Source organism: Spinacia oleracea, chromosome 4, assembly GCF_020520425.1.
Source record: "Spinacia oleracea cultivar Varoflay chromosome 4, BTI_SOV_V1, whole genome shotgun sequence".
Lineage (NCBI taxonomy): Eukaryota > Viridiplantae > Streptophyta > Magnoliopsida > Caryophyllales > Amaranthaceae > Spinacia > Spinacia oleracea.
Window position 1 is genome coordinate 22,952,085 of NC_079490.1, and position 16,197 is coordinate 22,968,281.

General features: G+C 37.0%; 1 protein-coding gene across 1 annotated transcript; it reads left to right on the top strand.

Annotated features, from left to right (window-relative positions):
• The first annotated feature begins 275 nt into the window (after positions 1–275).
• On the top strand, positions 276–13,816 carry LOC110792680 (zinc finger CCCH domain-containing protein 24). The gene is made up of 14 exons (XM_021997496.2): positions 276–1,090; positions 8,785–8,877; positions 8,968–9,261; positions 9,385–9,457; positions 9,631–9,763; positions 9,844–9,997; positions 10,126–10,215; positions 10,433–10,555; positions 11,211–11,378; positions 11,454–11,588; positions 11,830–11,925; positions 12,155–12,469; positions 12,736–12,779; positions 13,223–13,816. Exons 1-14 carry the CDS (start codon positions 521–523, stop codon positions 13,464–13,466), a joined length of 2,532 nt encoding a protein of 843 aa, XP_021853188.1. The 5' UTR covers positions 276–520; the 3' UTR covers positions 13,467–13,816.
• Positions 13,817–16,197: the final 2,381 nt, after the last annotated feature.

Sequence of the window (16,197 nt, forward strand, 5' to 3'; positions counted from 1 at the left end):
CTAGCTCAGCAGAGCCTAAATGATGCAATTAACCAAAATATTTCCCCTCATATATGCTTCATTTCCTCTCTAATCTAAAATTTTCTTTGCTGAGTTGGACTAATATATGAGCTGGATATCAAGGGACCACATACCCTCAGAGTAGCCCCATTTTATTATTTTGCCCATATGCCAACGAAATCTTCGGAACAACTTTGGATAGCATATAAATTAACTAGAGTTTTGAAAATAGTGACACATATGAGATGCACCACGAGCTGGTTGTTTTTTAAACTAGCACACGAGTTAGTGTTAAACTGTTATGTAGTTCGACTAGTCGAGTTGGGGTCTTAAGGTTTCGGACTCTCGGGTTAAATAAAACCGAATCTAACTTCGATCCAGTCATGTACACGACTTGTTTGTAAACATAACTCGATTGTGTTGTGAACCAAATTCTGGAACTGGAAAAAGTGTTTCGAAAGACCGGAACACAAATACTTCACAGTTCGCACTCACCTCAGACCCGATTCTCTGCAAAATCATGGCGACATCAGAATCCCCAGAACCTAAAACCCTAGCAACAGATACCCTAAACCCTACAACTGCAACCCCGGAAAACCACCCAGTAACTGCCGCAGAAACCTCCGTCAAACCCTCCGAACAACCCAACTCTAACAACCCACCACCACCATCATCACCACCAAAGTCCCCTGAAACCACCGCAAAGCGGAAGCGAGAGGAAGAGGAACAGCAAGTTGAGGATGATGATGCCAAGAAGACGAAACCATCTTCAGAACACCCACTGCACAAAACTAGCCTGTGCTCCTACTTCCGGAGCACTTCTGGGTCCTGCAGTCATGGAGAAGGATGCCGATTCGCCCACAATGAGGAGGAGCTTCGGCCTCGGCCTGACGGCTCGTGGGACCCGACTTCGCAGCGGGCGAAGAAGGGGGATGCTGAAGAGGAAGAGGGTGTAGATGAGGAAGAGGAGAAGGTTGTTATGATGACTGAGGTTTTGGCGGATTCTAGTGATCCTCAGCTTAGCAAGTGTTTGATTCATTTGCCTAGGAAGTGGAGTTCTGATCAGTTGAAGACTTATCTTGATGAGCAGGTTTGTGGATGTTTTGCTGTTTTTGTTTTTGTTTTTGATTGTATGTGAATGTGGGCTAGCTTAGTCGGTAAAGTGTTCATGTACCCATGACTTAGGATGAACTGCCCTCTGCATCATCGTTCTTGTGGCTCTCTGTGCACCGTAATTATTTTATGGTAAAATTTGTTAGATATTAGTGTTTTTTTGTTGATTGATCACTCATTCACTTGATTGCAATGTTTCACATGGCTAAGACTTTCAAGTTTGGTTTCGATGTCATTCAATATGAAAGCTAGGACTTCCTCGTTTCGAAGCATGAATTCCGTTGATATAGAAAGAAGTAACCTTGAAATTCAGATGGCTATGCTAATTCAATAAGCTAGTTGTTGCTAATGGGCTTACATTGATAGGAAATTGCGTTGACCATATTTCGCCGGGAAGGCCACTTGGGTTGGTTAGCAATGATCGGATTGTATTCTCTTTCAGTTAGGGGTTGTTATAGGTTTAGGGTGCAATTATTTCAAAAGTGATCTCTATTTTGCATTTCCATTATCTAAATTGCTCTCCTTGGAGAACTAGGACCTTATACTACACTTGTTCCTGTTCATAATTTTATTTTTGGTTTCTGGAGAGAGAACGTGGGAAATATGCAAGGGGTTTTTTAAGTTAGATATTTTCCCATTCAAATACAAATAGCTGTCCTTCCATTTTATTACAGAAGGTTAGGGTTGATTTAGTCTTCAATTAGGAATTAGGGAATGGCTCAAGTGCCACTAGCTGTGTGTGTGCTCATTGATTTCTTTAAGGCTGCACAGGTGCATATATGATATGTGCTTTACAAAATACATTTTTCTTTATTTTGTTTGTTTAAGGTAATCCTAGTCTCACCCTTTTCTCTCTTTTGTTTCTTCTTTTGGGAAAATGCTTGGAATATCTTATTTGTTCCCAAAATGACATGGAAAAAGTGTTTATAATTACATTTCAACTCTCGAGTATCACCTAAAAGTTTGTTCTTTTGGTTAGAAAAATGTTATTTATTGACATTTGAGATCCAAGCTTTGACCTTCAATCTTCATACATAATGGTTCAGATGTGTAATCTATCTTGTAGCTTATTTCGTGAGAACACTTTCATACAAGTATAATATTATAGGTTATACCGAAATATAATGGTATATAAAATTGTTCAATGGTTGGTTTTGAAGACGAGAAGAAATCAAATGTGGTTGTTGATTTCCGGATGGAGTGTATATACGAAGTTACGAACAGTAAAATTACAATAGTGAACTGCAATCTCTCCAATTTGTGACAAGATGGCTGCAATAAACCACACTTGCAAGATGCTTTTGCAACTTTGTCATTGTTATCAATTACCAAGACAACGAGTCAATGGCCATAGCTAATTAGCTATACTGCCTATTCTCTTACAATGGTTACCTCTCATGGATTTCTTTACTGCAAAACAACGTTTTGGTAGAATTCCGATTGAGGAGTTCAAAGCAATGACATTGTGTAGTGAATATTATATTAAACACTTCTTTCCCGATGATATGCTATTTCAGTGTCTCACAAACAGTCTTGAGATTTTTTTTTTGTTAAATTTGATTTACTTTTGTTATGTTTTACTTTAACTAGAAGAATTTTTGGGGAGTTTGGGTTTTTGTGGTTATTGAGGCATGCATATACTTATATTCAAGTCACCTTTTATAGTATTACTTGGATCTACAATTGGTACTTCTAATTTAACTAGGTTTGTCTAGAGTAGTTGTTTGAACAAATATGTCCATCGGAGGAACGTTTGTTTAAAAGCTTGGGAAATTCCAACTAGTAACTCTTATTAATGACTTATGTCAATGATACACTTATTTTTAATTATATTGCCAATTTAAACTAATGACTTCTTAACTACAATGAACTCTTCGTTGATAGGAGTTAACTTCGGTTAACTAATGTCACTTGCTACGTTACTCGGACTCGAGTACGAGTGTCGGGCACGGGTATGGATACGAGTGTCGGACTCGGAAAAATTGAAATTTGAAGACATGGGGACCCTGTCCTAAATTTAGACACGAGTATGGGATATGGAAAATAAAAAATACAAAAATAATACTTAAAAAAATCAAATAAACATAAATACAAAGTACATAAATTTAATTATTTGAAAAGTAATATAATAAAGAAAATGATATTATAAATAGGTAAAGTAACCATGTTCCAATCATCCAAACAAACAAATAACCTGAACTTCTAATATGAAAATGAAATAACAAAAGTTTCCCTTTATTCTTATTACTAGTAATTTAATAATAAAACTACTATGGAGCTTAAACTAAGGGAGCATCGAACAAAACTTCGAGCTTTTTGCCTGATTGTTGTCTAACTCAAGGATCAACTTCAACGGCTATGGCTTCTATTTCAGGATCTTCTATAAATAACTCAACAGACTCCCAACTCTCATCAGCAAAATTGTCACCCCCTATTGAAAGAAACCAAAAACCAAAAACCAAAAATAAACAGTTAGTCATTTAGAAGATCGTAAAATCCTATATGAAATTCTATCAAAATATGAGATTTGATTAGAGTCTTACCAACATCCCAATACTTAGATAGACCCTCAGTGTAGTCTTTTTGATTCCTGGAGAGCAATCGAAGATTGTTGTGTATGTACACCAAATCTTCAGTCTTCTGTGATGTTAGCCTATTTCTTTTTGACAATTTGTATCCCATCATATGTGCTCCAATTACGTCCACAACAAGATTAAGAGGCTGGCTGCAAAAGCAATTTAAAAGCAAGACTTTGAAGGAGTGGTGTGAAAGAACCATAGTTAGCCGACCATGATGTAGGATCCTCATAAGTTCTTGTAGCAACAACATGAGGTTGCCCAAAATAGTCTAACCCACAAGAGAAAGCACCATATTCTTTGCAGACATTACGAAGATCATCCAGATTACTAAAAATTCATTGAAAACATGTCCCTATTAAGTGCCACCTCTTCATCCTCATTTGGGGAGACTCTATGAACTCCTCCGCCTCCACTAAGCCATTCAGTAGTGTAATACTTTGGAACTAAAGAATGGGCTAAACAATGAAGTGGTGTATTGCTCTTATTCCGTCTATCCTCTATAACTTTTTGAATAGCATCAAAAAAGGTTGACTTCCAGTATCTAACTCTTCCCCCCTCATGTTAAAAATCTAAGCCTTTACTTGCTCTATCATAGAGTCACACATGTCATACACTAAATGCAAAATAGAAGCATCTTCATCCCCAACCCTTAGGAATTGCATCATAGGCTCGGTAAACTTCCCTTTAGGAAGATCTAAGGTAAACTGTCGTGTCGAAGTTTACCGAGCCTATGATGCAATTCTTAAGGGTTGGGGATAAAGATGCTTCTATTTTGCATTTAGTGCATGACATGTGTGACTCTATAATAGAGCAAGTGAAAGTTTAGATTTTTTAACATGAGGGGGAAAAGTTGGCTACTGGGAAGTCAACCTTTTTTGATGTTATTCAAAAAGTTATAGAGGATAGATGGAATAAGAGCAATACACCACTTTATTGTTTAGCCCATTCTTTAGTTCCAAAGCAAAACACTACTGAATGGCTTAGTGGAGGTGGAGGAGTTCATAGAGTCTCCCCAAATGAGGATGAAGAAGTGACACTTAATAGGGACATGTTTTCAGAGAATTTTTAGTAATCTGGATGGTCTTCGTAATGTCTGCAAAGAATATGGTGCTTTCTCTTTTGGGTTAGACTATTTTGGGCAACCTCATGTTGTTGCTGCAAGAACTTATGAGGATCCTATATCATGGTCGGTTAACTATGGTTCTTTCTCACCACTCCTTCAAAGTCTTGCTTTTAAATTGCTTTCGCGGCCAACCTCTTAATCTTGTTGTGAACGTAATTGGAGCACATATGGTGTGATACAAATTGTCAAAAGAAATAGGCTAACATCACAGAAGACTGAAGATTTGGTGTACATACACAACAATCTTCGATTGCTCTCCAGGAATCAAAAAAAGTACATTGAGGGTCCATCTAAGTATTGGGATGTTGGTAAGACTCTAATCAAATCTTATATTTTGATAGAATTTCATATAGAATTTTAGGATCTTCTAAATGACTAACTGTTTATTTTTGGTTTCTTTTAATAGGGAGTGACAAATTTGCTGATGAGAGTTGGGAGTCTGTTGAGTTATTTATAGAATATCCTGAAATAGAAGCCATAGATGTTGAAGTTGGTCCTTGAGTTTACAACAATCGAGGCAGAAAGCTCGAAGTTTTGTTATGCACTTATGCTCCCTTAGTTTAAGCTTCATATTAGTTTTATTATTAAATTACTAGTAATAGGAATAACGGGAGACTTTTGTTATTTTCATTTTCAAATTAGAAATTCTGGTTATTTGTTTGTTTGGATGATGGGAACATGGTTACTTTACCTATTTATAATATCATTTTCTTTATTATATTAATTTTCTAATAATTAAATTTATGTAATCTGTATTTATGTTTATTTGATTTTTTAAGTATTATTTTTGTATTTTTGTCTAAGTTTAGGATAGGGTCCCATGTCTTCAAATTTCAATTTTTTCAAGTCCGACACTCGTATCCATACCCGTACCGGAGTCCAAGTAACGTGTTTGCCTTCACCTCTCCCCTCACTTGTTGTGTTGGTTGTTCTCTGCTGCCGCTGCTGCTTGTCCCCTCTGCTTTTGCCTCCTCCTGTTAACCAAGTGGACCGAAGGTGGTTAGGGCGGTTCATTACATACTGCCATTATCATATTCTCCATTTTGGCCTTGTGTCATCAGGAAACAGCTTTTGAAGAAATGTACTAATCCGTATATTTCAGGAAGCTGTTTGAAAATCTATGATTGATAATCTGCTCACCTCAATTTTTTTAGGGAAAAAGAAATCTTAATGCAAAAACTACTTCATACTGAAGTTACAAGAAAATTGAAACCATCAAAGTTATATTCTTCTTTTATTCGGAGCATGTCTGAATGTTTCATAACCAAAGGATGATATGGCTAATCGTTTCAATGAGAGACAGTAGACCCACATAAGTACGTACTCCCTCCGTCCCGGAATACTCGACCCGGTTTGACCGGCACAGAGTTTAAGGGACTTGAATTGACTTATTTAATTTAATAGGTAGTAGTTGATAGTGGGGTATTATTTTAATGTAGTTAGTGGGAGGTGGGTTAAGAGGTGGGGTTGAGGGAGAGTAGGGGTTGAATTTTTAATTATTTTTTGTATGGAGTAGGGGTAGGTGGGTTAATAGGGGTGGAGTGAGAAATAATATAATATTGTTAGAGTATTTCCATTTTTAGAAACAGGTCAAGTATTAAGGGACGGCCCGATAAGGAAAACAGGTCAAGTATTCCGGGACGGAGGGAATAACTTCTTGTTGATACAGATTAAGACATTCAGTACATCAAATGCGTATTTTCATAGAAAAGTGGCGTTCTAAGTTGTGGGTTTTTCTTACTCCCTCCGTATTTATTTAAAGGATACACTTATCAACCCCACAATCTAATTAAATAATTTATCTACACCCCACACCCACCCCCACCCCCACTCCCCTAAAATAACATGGTCCCCACTTATTTTACTTATTAAAATATCTACCCAACCCCACTTCTTTTATTACTTTATTTCATTCAATTTTTTTTCTTAATACCCGTGCCCGGTCAAGTGTATCTCTTAAATAAATACGGAGGGAGTAATTTTTAATTTTTTTATCCTAATGAAAGTCGTGGTTGAGCTTTTTAATTGAATAAGTCATGATAGTTAGAAAGTCATTAGTTGAAGTGTACTATTGGAAAGTCAACTATTATTAAGTGTACCATTAGCATAAGCCATTAATACAAGTGTACTAATTGGAAATTCCCAAAATGCTTTGATGGACAAAAAAGGTCATGACAGTGATATTCATGAATAACTTGAGATTTATTCAGTATGAATTCTTCCATTGGGAGAAGTTAAAAAAAAATGTGACCCTTATATAGTTATATCCTGGCTCATACTTCTCTGTTCATACCATTTATTCCTTCCACCTCTTCTTTCGTTTATTAGTGTCTTTCCAAGTGATCTATACTCTATGTTTTTTTGGCAAGTAAAAGGAAATTTTATTACCAAAAGGAGCAGAAAACAAGAAAACACCAAAACAACAACACCTCAAACAACTTAAACAAACAAAGAAGAACAAACCATCTAAGCTTTCTGATATCAGTGTCCACTTACCCGTACCTTCTAGGAAGGGCTGAGCAAGTAACCCTGACAGAAGTATACCATACTATAGATCTTTGTCTACATCCTGACAGCTACAAGCAGCTCTAAAAATAATTTGGTGAAGCACTTGATCCTCTGTCTTCCTGTTACCCCCAAAGACTCTCTCATTCCTTTGAATCCAAAGACTGTAAACCGTTTCAGCAAATAGAATTCTATAGAGGTTACCAGGTCTTGTCTTCCTCTTGGCCATTTAATGGCTTGCTCAGTTTCCGCTGCAAACTCTATCTGCCTGCTATGATGCAAAAGATCAATAACTTTCTTCCACACCATTGCTGAAAAAGGGCAAGCAAAGAACAAATGCTGAGTTTCATTAGCACCTTCACACAGACCACAAACACCTTCACACAGACCACAAACACCTTCACATTGAATACCCCATTTCAGAATTCCATCTTTAGTTGGAAGTCTACCATGAAGAGCCATCCAAAGAATAAGTAAGCTCTTCGGGCTTACTTTATTGTTGCAAGTTACTCTTCTCCATCTAACTTTCTCAAGCACTCCATGCATACTCAGGTACAACTTTTTTATTGTAAATTGAGCTTCTGTGAAGAAATGCTGCACACCAGTTTGCATGATCAAATCTCTGCTAGCCCAGATTTTCTTAAGGAGCCAAGAAGCACTATTAGGAATAGGCATTGTCATAATGTCTTTCCCCTTTACATAGTAAGCATCCACCCATCTAACCCACAGCCTGTCCTTTTTAAAGTGAAGTGCCCACAACAATTTACATAAGGCAGCTTTGTTCCACTTATGACAGTCTTCAATGTTCCACCCTCCTTCCACACTAGGCTACCCACAATTGAACCCGTATCTTGAAATTATCCACCAAAGGCTTACATTGGCTTACAGGAAGCTTGGAGCTAGAGAGGGGAATACCAAGGTACCTAAAGGGAACGGACCCTTTAGCTAGACCAAGCTTAACTGTAATAGCTTCTTGATCCTGAATAGATACTATACTTTTACTGGTTGAAAGGTTTAATTTTCTTAGAAAATCTTATTTTCCTGATAAACACTGCCTTTTGGCATGCATTTTATGAAAGAGAGGAGAGGAGAGGGAAATTGAAGCTGTGCATTTAGATTTTACTCATTTAAGTGTGGAATTATTATTTGCTATACACTGTGCAGAAACTGGCTGCAATTCAGTATTTCCGTTTATACATACCACTGGTTGTATAATAAAATAAAAGATGTACGTCAAGCTGCAGGCTGCCTGTTTTCTATGTGAATTGATTTGAATCTTTTTTTATTCACATCTGACTGATGTTCAATAGCATTGGTTTTTGATGTTACTGGAATGAATATTATAATCTTCCTTCTCTGGCAGAAGACTAGTTGTGCTGTTCTTTTTTTTGTACGGTGTCTCATTTGAAAGATGGACTCATCACACATGATACTAAATTCATACATCATTGCTCATGTTTCTAGGGGGTTGTTTTCAAATCAGCCAAGAAGAAGAAAGGTATGTCAGTAGGGTTTCTGACGTTTGAAGCTGCTGAGCAAGTTAACAGTGCAACTGAGGTAGTCATACTTACTTGTGATATGACTGACTATTGATGGTGGTTCTTCCAAACTTAACTTCATTTTAAACTCTCAATCTGATTGCTTTAGTTGTTGGGAGGTAAATCTATTGGCAAGGAGAAACTAAAAATTGGGGATGTCATTCCACGAGCATATGATGAGAAGATAAAATCAGCCGAAAAGAGGTATCAAAATGGGATAGCTGGAGTAGCTGATGAAACGGAGGCTAATTCGGCTTCAAATGAAATTGAAAATGGTGAAGTGAATGGTTCAGCTTCAAGGGGAAAGAGTGTGCGTGATGCAGTGACTCCCCTTGCTCATCTTCCATATGCAGAACAACTAGAGCAAAAAAAGAACTCTTTGACGCAAATACTCAAAAGACTTGTTAGTTGTTTTGCCTCTTTTTTTAAAACTAATTTGTATGTATATATCTTGTGTTGCTTTATTCATTTTAAGATTGTCAAGTTTTCAACAATGAAGAATTGATGCACTTTTCTTGTATTGCAGACTAGAAATGCACGGAAAGCATGCCCAAAAGATCTTCCCCTGCCCAAGTGGGTTGTGAACTCCAGGGAAATAGGTGATCCACTTGTCATATTAAATTTTTTCTTTCTCTCGGAATCTCGGATTACCCTTTTCTGCTTTCTCGGCTTTGTGCTTATTAGGCAGCCATACTTTTATTTGTTAGCTATTATTATCACGAGATTACTTCTTTTGATTTGCAATGCTTCTGTCTTTACTTTATCGTCCCAGGTGGGCTTCCATGCAAACTAGAGGGGATAATTGAGTCACCACAAATAAATGGGTATCGTAACAAGTGTGAGTTTTCAGTTGGCCTTTCAGTACAAGGGAAACCTACTGTGGGTTTTATGCTCGGAAATTTCAGGTAAGATGTAGTTGAGCTGTAAGAAAACTGATTTTCTGGATTCGAACGAGATCATTAACTTCACATCTCTGTCATTGCAGAGAGGGCGTGACCGCAGTTGAGGAACCTACTAACTGTCCAAATGTTTCTAGAATTGCATGCAATTACGCCTCAGTCTTTCAGGAGTTCTTACGGGATTCAGCTTTACCAATTTGGAACAGATTTAACAATACTGGCTTTTGGCGTCAATTGACAGTAAGTTTTATCTCTTTTTTGGATCCGGTGATTTTGTTCTTATTGGACCCTTGTTTTGAATGCACTGAAATTAACCATTACATGTGAACCTTTGTATGTAAGTTAGATTATGTTTATCTCGTCAACAGGTTCGGGAAGGCCAGAATCCACAGAAAGATGTTGAGCTACAGGTTCAGGATCCCGAGGCTTGTATTTCAGAGGTCATGCTTATTGTTCAGGTTTAATCTCATATCTTTATTTGGTGTTTTGAGTTGGTATATCTGCTGGACTGATCCAATAGAGTGAGGAAAGGAGTCTGAAAAAATAATTGATGACTTGTTGGTACTGACCTTCAGTACCTAAATTTCTCTTGCAAGAAGGAACAAAATCTACTATTAATTGTGAAGTGAACGAATGATAAACATTTTCATAATCATTTTTCTGCTCTTCATTTAGGTTTCTACAGAAGGCTGTGATGATGGTCTCGTAAATAGTGAACTTGAAAAACTGACTCAAGCATTTGTTGAGGGTGCTGCTTCAACGTCTCCGCCTTCTCCTCTGACTGCAGTAGCTTTGCAGGTGTAGTATGGAACTCTTTTTCATTTGCAATTTTGCATAGAGATGAATAATTCATCCTTCCCACAATAAGGTTTCTATTTGATCTTTTGTGGTCAAAGTTTGATTAATCCGACCATTGATTTGTCTAAAGTACAAATGATTTACATTGAAAAAGTACTATTCTCAGATCTTTTTTACCAACTACTAAAATGTACTTAAAAAGTTGGACAAAAAACCGATCTTGGATGCCCCACATTGTGAAGTATGAAGTTTATTTTATAGCATCTGTTTTATTGTGTGAAGTAGGCTTGGGTCTTGGAATATGTTTCCTGAGAATTTTTTTTCACGGTGGGTAAATGACTAAATGGTTATGGAAGTCCTTTTTGTGCCTGATTCCCCTTGACATAGGGTCACTAGAAGCAGGTGGGGACTTTAGTGGGACTATTGGGATGCACTTGTAGAAACACATGCATACTGTACTTTAAGTTTACGCTTCATATTTATTTTTAAAGAGTAGTTTTGGATAAAGGGTCTAATCAAACTAGTCTGTTTTTGTTCTGACGAGGGTATGGCTATGGTACATATGACTTTCCTAGCCTGTCCTTGGCGGAAGCCACTTTGTAGTATTTTTCTCTTTACTGAATCCTTTTAATTTGATTAATTCCATTCTTTACAGGATCATAAAGGCATATCCAATGCAGCTCCTGCTGATACTCCGTTGCGTTCATTACCTATACTTACATCTCATTCTGAGATGGAAGTGGTCATGGATATCAAAGAACCCAGGATTCATGATTATATTGGCAATCTTCGATTCTCTATATCACCTACTGCATTCTTTCAGGTTTAGATCTCTTGTTGTTGTTAAGTCTTACAATATGGGTGATTCTTTTGACACTAGTCATGAACTGATTTGCAGGTTAACACTCGAGCTGCAGAGAAGCTATATTCTCTTGCAGGAGACTGGGCTGGTCTCAATCCAGATACTTTACTTTTTGATGTATGCTGTGGGACTGGCACAATCGGCCTGACATTAGCCAACCGTGTTGGTATGGTAATATTGTGCATCGTTCCTAACTTCTTTTGTTTTTTGTTCCAATATCATAATGTTAGAATGAAACAAATGGCCTGATAACCAATGCTATTGGCATATGTATTTAGTTTATATCTATCACAGTACTTTCTGTTTCCCAGCAGCTTTTTATGTTACTTATTTCGGCTTTCAAATTTCAATTTAAAAGACGAGGTCATTTCCCACCCACCTCATACTAAAGAATATCGCGATCCATTTCCAGGTAGTTGGTATTGAAATGAATGCTTCTGCTGTATCTGATGCACAAAGGAATGCTGAGATCAATGGCATTACAAATTGTAAATTCATCTGTTCGAAGGTGGGGTCTCTATCCTTCTTGATATGTGGAGTTGTGGACAGTATATCAATTAAATGTTATTCTTAGTTGTTTGGTTCTGTATATATGTGTCCATTGATTTCTCAAATATGCAATGCCATTACCTCTGATAGTATCACCAGGTTAATCAAGAACTTTTAGCTATATAATATGTAACCATATGCAATTCGTAACTAGTTGTTACTCATTTTATCCCCCTCTGCTGCATCAGGCCGAGGATGTCATGGGGTCTTTACTGACAGAATACTTGGATGATTCTCAAAAGCAAGATGATACTTTAAATCCTTCAGATAACGACGAAAAGCAAAATTGCGCAGCTGAAAATCAAACCACATCAGTTAATAATGAAGCAGATCCTAAGGATTGTTTGAATGAAATGAATGTGGATACAGACCATGCATGTGATTCTATTAAAGGAGAGCAGGATCTTCAGATTAATAACACTAAAGATGGGAGTGCCCCGAAGAAGCACTTTAAAAATGTTGTTGCGATTGTTGATCCTCCACGCTCTGGACTTCACCCTGTTGTAAGTGACATTGCCCTCATTTTTCTTGTGTATCTTGCCTAAATTTGCAAATGTCTAGAAATATTTTTCTTGTGTATCTTCTATCGTTCCTGAAAAAAACGGAATTTTTGATGAATGGTTGGTTCATAACTTCATATTTTTCTGAATTTGGTGCAATTTGGTTGACGTAACATTTGTGCGTTGTCTCTTGTTTCATCAATACGGTTGTTGCTCAACCTAGGAATTTTTCCCATCTGCTTATGTTCTAATGGATGTTTTTGGAACAGGTTTTAAAAGCTCTGAGAACTCATCCGCTTCTGAAGAGGCTTGTGTAAGTCCCCTTGTTTTCTCTACTTGTTTTATTCCACTGGTCTTGTTTTTCTAACTGCCAACTTTTTGGAGGAACCATTTCTTATTTTTTTTTTTTTTAAAAAAGAGCTTCAAAAGTGACAGTTTGATAGAAAAAGAGAAAAAATTATCATATTATGGAATAAGGGCCTATAAGGCGTTGGTAGAGCTAAATTGGTGAGCATATTATGGAATAAGGGCCTATAAGGCGTTGGTAGAGCTAAATTGGTTAGTACACATAAGTCCTGCGTTCGAGTCTAACCAACCCAACATTTATGTTGGAAAGTTTCTCTCTTGTGGTGGCAGTGAGCCTTTGAGCCTGTTGTATTCTGATCTGCAAAGCCTTGTACCCAGATTTTGGGCTGCATGCTAGCAGGGAATAGAGCATATGAGGGAATGTTTCATCTTTTGTTTTCCTGTTTGTAGATACATATCCTGTAATCCCGAAACACTGGTGGCAAACGCTATTGAACTGTGCACACCGTCGTCAGAAACAAATGAGAAAGGTCGCAAAGGGCAGGGGTGGAGAAACATGAGCAATGCTGGTTTGGCTCGTCACAGACTCAAGTCCATGCCTAAGTCTGAACCATTTCAACCTGTCAAGGCGATGGCGGTTGATCTCTTTCCTCACACACCACATTGTGAATTGGTAATGCTTCTGGAGAGGTGAATGCCTTCATTGTGGATATAGTTTCTGTCTCTCATTGCTTGCTTCCAGTACAATTTTGAAAGCAAGTTAGATTATTTAGATTATTTATGTTTTGAATGTATTTGTAGCTCACTTGATGTTGGATGTGGGAATTTACGATGCAAGTTCCCCCTTTTGGTGGTTAAGTATTTGAGTTGTAGTTTTGATACCTTTGAAATGTGATCTTGCGGCTTAATTTTTTATTATTTATTTTTTTAGTTCTTTTAATTCATGTTGTTCAAGTAGCTGAAATAGGAATTCAACTCTTACTAATCTTTCTGTAGCAATTAGTGCGTCACCTGTGTAATATATGGGATTTTTTTTTGATGCGAGCACGGTGTTCTAGTACATTAAACCAATTGAAGTTGAAAACTTGAAATAGGTTTGTCCTTAAAAATTACATCAGACACAAACTTCGGAGGGTGTTTCAACAAAATTACATTCAAGTTAGCCGTTATATCAGTCCTATAGCCAGTATAACATAGGAAATAAATTATATTTGGCACGGGATGTATGGTTGGTATAACTAAAATTGTCTTGGTAACAGTAAATATTGTATTGGAAAAATCATCGTCCGATAAGATTCACAAGCAACAATTTTGATGCTTAAACGGTTAAACCCGATCTGACTGTTATTCTCAAAGTGCTTGAAACAAATGAAAATGCTAAGTAGAAAATAGGAAGAAATAAAATGAAACAAAAAAGTGGGTGCCATTAACGGAAAACTTGACAGTTTCCGTTAAGTGGTGGTAACTTTGAATGTTTGTGGTTTTATAAGGTGGTAATTTTTAAATAAATTTTATAAGGTAGTAAGTTTGAAAAAGTGGACTTAATAAGGTGGTAATTTTGAAAAAATCCTATTTTATTTAACTTGGATATGTTTTAGAGTTTTAGGCTCAGTTCCTTTGAACTAAATTGGACTTAAACTGAATCGAACTTAGCTGAAATAAACTAAAGCATAACAATTTTAATTTTTTTTACTAATAGTGTTATTATAAATAATAACAATAGCAATACATATAGTATTATTAGGAATAATATTTCAATAACAGAAATATGTGAAAATTAATTATAGTAGCTTGAAACAAATGAAAATGCTAAGTAGTAGATTCAGATAGCCGGATATGATCGAATATTTGTCATAAAATAGTAATAAATGAGTTAGATACGAATATCATTTATCAGGATATATGGATGCATCACAGAGGAACTTCAGACTACTTTAATTACCGACATTAGTCATTGATAAATACTATTGAAATGATGTTTGAAGAGTTATATAAAAGGTAGAAGATGTTATATAATAGGCCCAAAGTAAGACAACATAGTCAATAATTGTTTGCACTTCCACACTCCATATATAATTTTATACGAATGCACACGCTAGGATTACCAATCAACATCATGCAAATTGTCATGAAAGAGAAGATCCACAAATGCTTATCGGAGATCGGAAAGATGGCATGTCTAAAGTTCAAAATTCTGTAGAAACACATATTTAAAGATCTATTCGACAGGATATAACATGAAGATGATGATGAAGTTGAAGTGGAAGAAAATGATAAGTTGATAAAACAATAAAATAAGATGATTAGAAAAACAAGACGATGTAATAGAATACAATTAATTTATATAGTAAACAAGTCCAACTCGTTCCACTATCTATTGGCATATAATGTTAACGATGATGATGATGATGATGATGATGATGATGATAATAATAATAATAATAATAATAATAATAATAATAATAATAATAATAAAGAATGTAATAGTAGTAGTAGTAATAATAATAATAATAATAATAATAATAATAATAACAATAATAATAATAACAATAATAACAATAATAACGGAAACCTCTCAAGCAGTGCGATTATGGGGCGTTTAGGGCAGGGCCGACGTCCATAATCCGGCAGCTTTGCGGCGGTAGTAGGTTCGGCGAAGGGTCACGGCGGCGGTGGAGGTGTCAGGCATCTCTTGGGTCCATTTCCAGGTGGTTATTTCGACTTCTTTGGTGCAGTTTTCGTGTGTTTCTAGGGCAGTTTTCAGGCAACTTTTCAAGCAACTGTTCCGGCGACGGTAAGGGTTGGTGGTATTGGGTCAGGTTTGTGACGGAATTAGGACCGATTTTGGTGGTTTTGGTCGGTTCCTAGATCAGTTTTAGGCGGCTTCCTTGGGCTATTTCGGGATCAGTTTATGGGTCAGTTTCCTCGATCAATTTCCGGCGGATTTCAAGCGTTTACGTTTGGTCAGGGTTGCGTTCCTGTCACGTTGGTGGTGTGGAGTTCCGGGCGCTGGCTGTCGGGTCAGTTTCCGGCGGCAGTTTGGTGTTAGCAACGTGGGTGTGTGAGGCCGTGTAGCTGTTTGGTGTTTTCTGTGGTGGTCATTGCGTGGTGGTCATTAGGTGGTGTTGCATGGTGTTTCTGTGGTGCTGCGTGGTGTTTCAGTGGTGGCCGTTGTTGTGGTGTTGCTGTTTGGTTGTGGTGCATAGCTTAGGTTGTTGTGTGGTGTTGTATTCGAGTTGTTGTTGTGGTGGTGTGGCATTCAAAATCAAGCATTCTCATTCATTCTTAGAGTTGCGGAGGTGTTGTTGTTGTATTGGAGTTGTATTGGAGTTGTCGTATTGGAGGTGTTGTTGTATTGGAGTTGTATTGGAGTTGGTGTTGTTGTTGTTGTTGGGTTGTGTTGCTTTTTCTAATGACTACTGTTG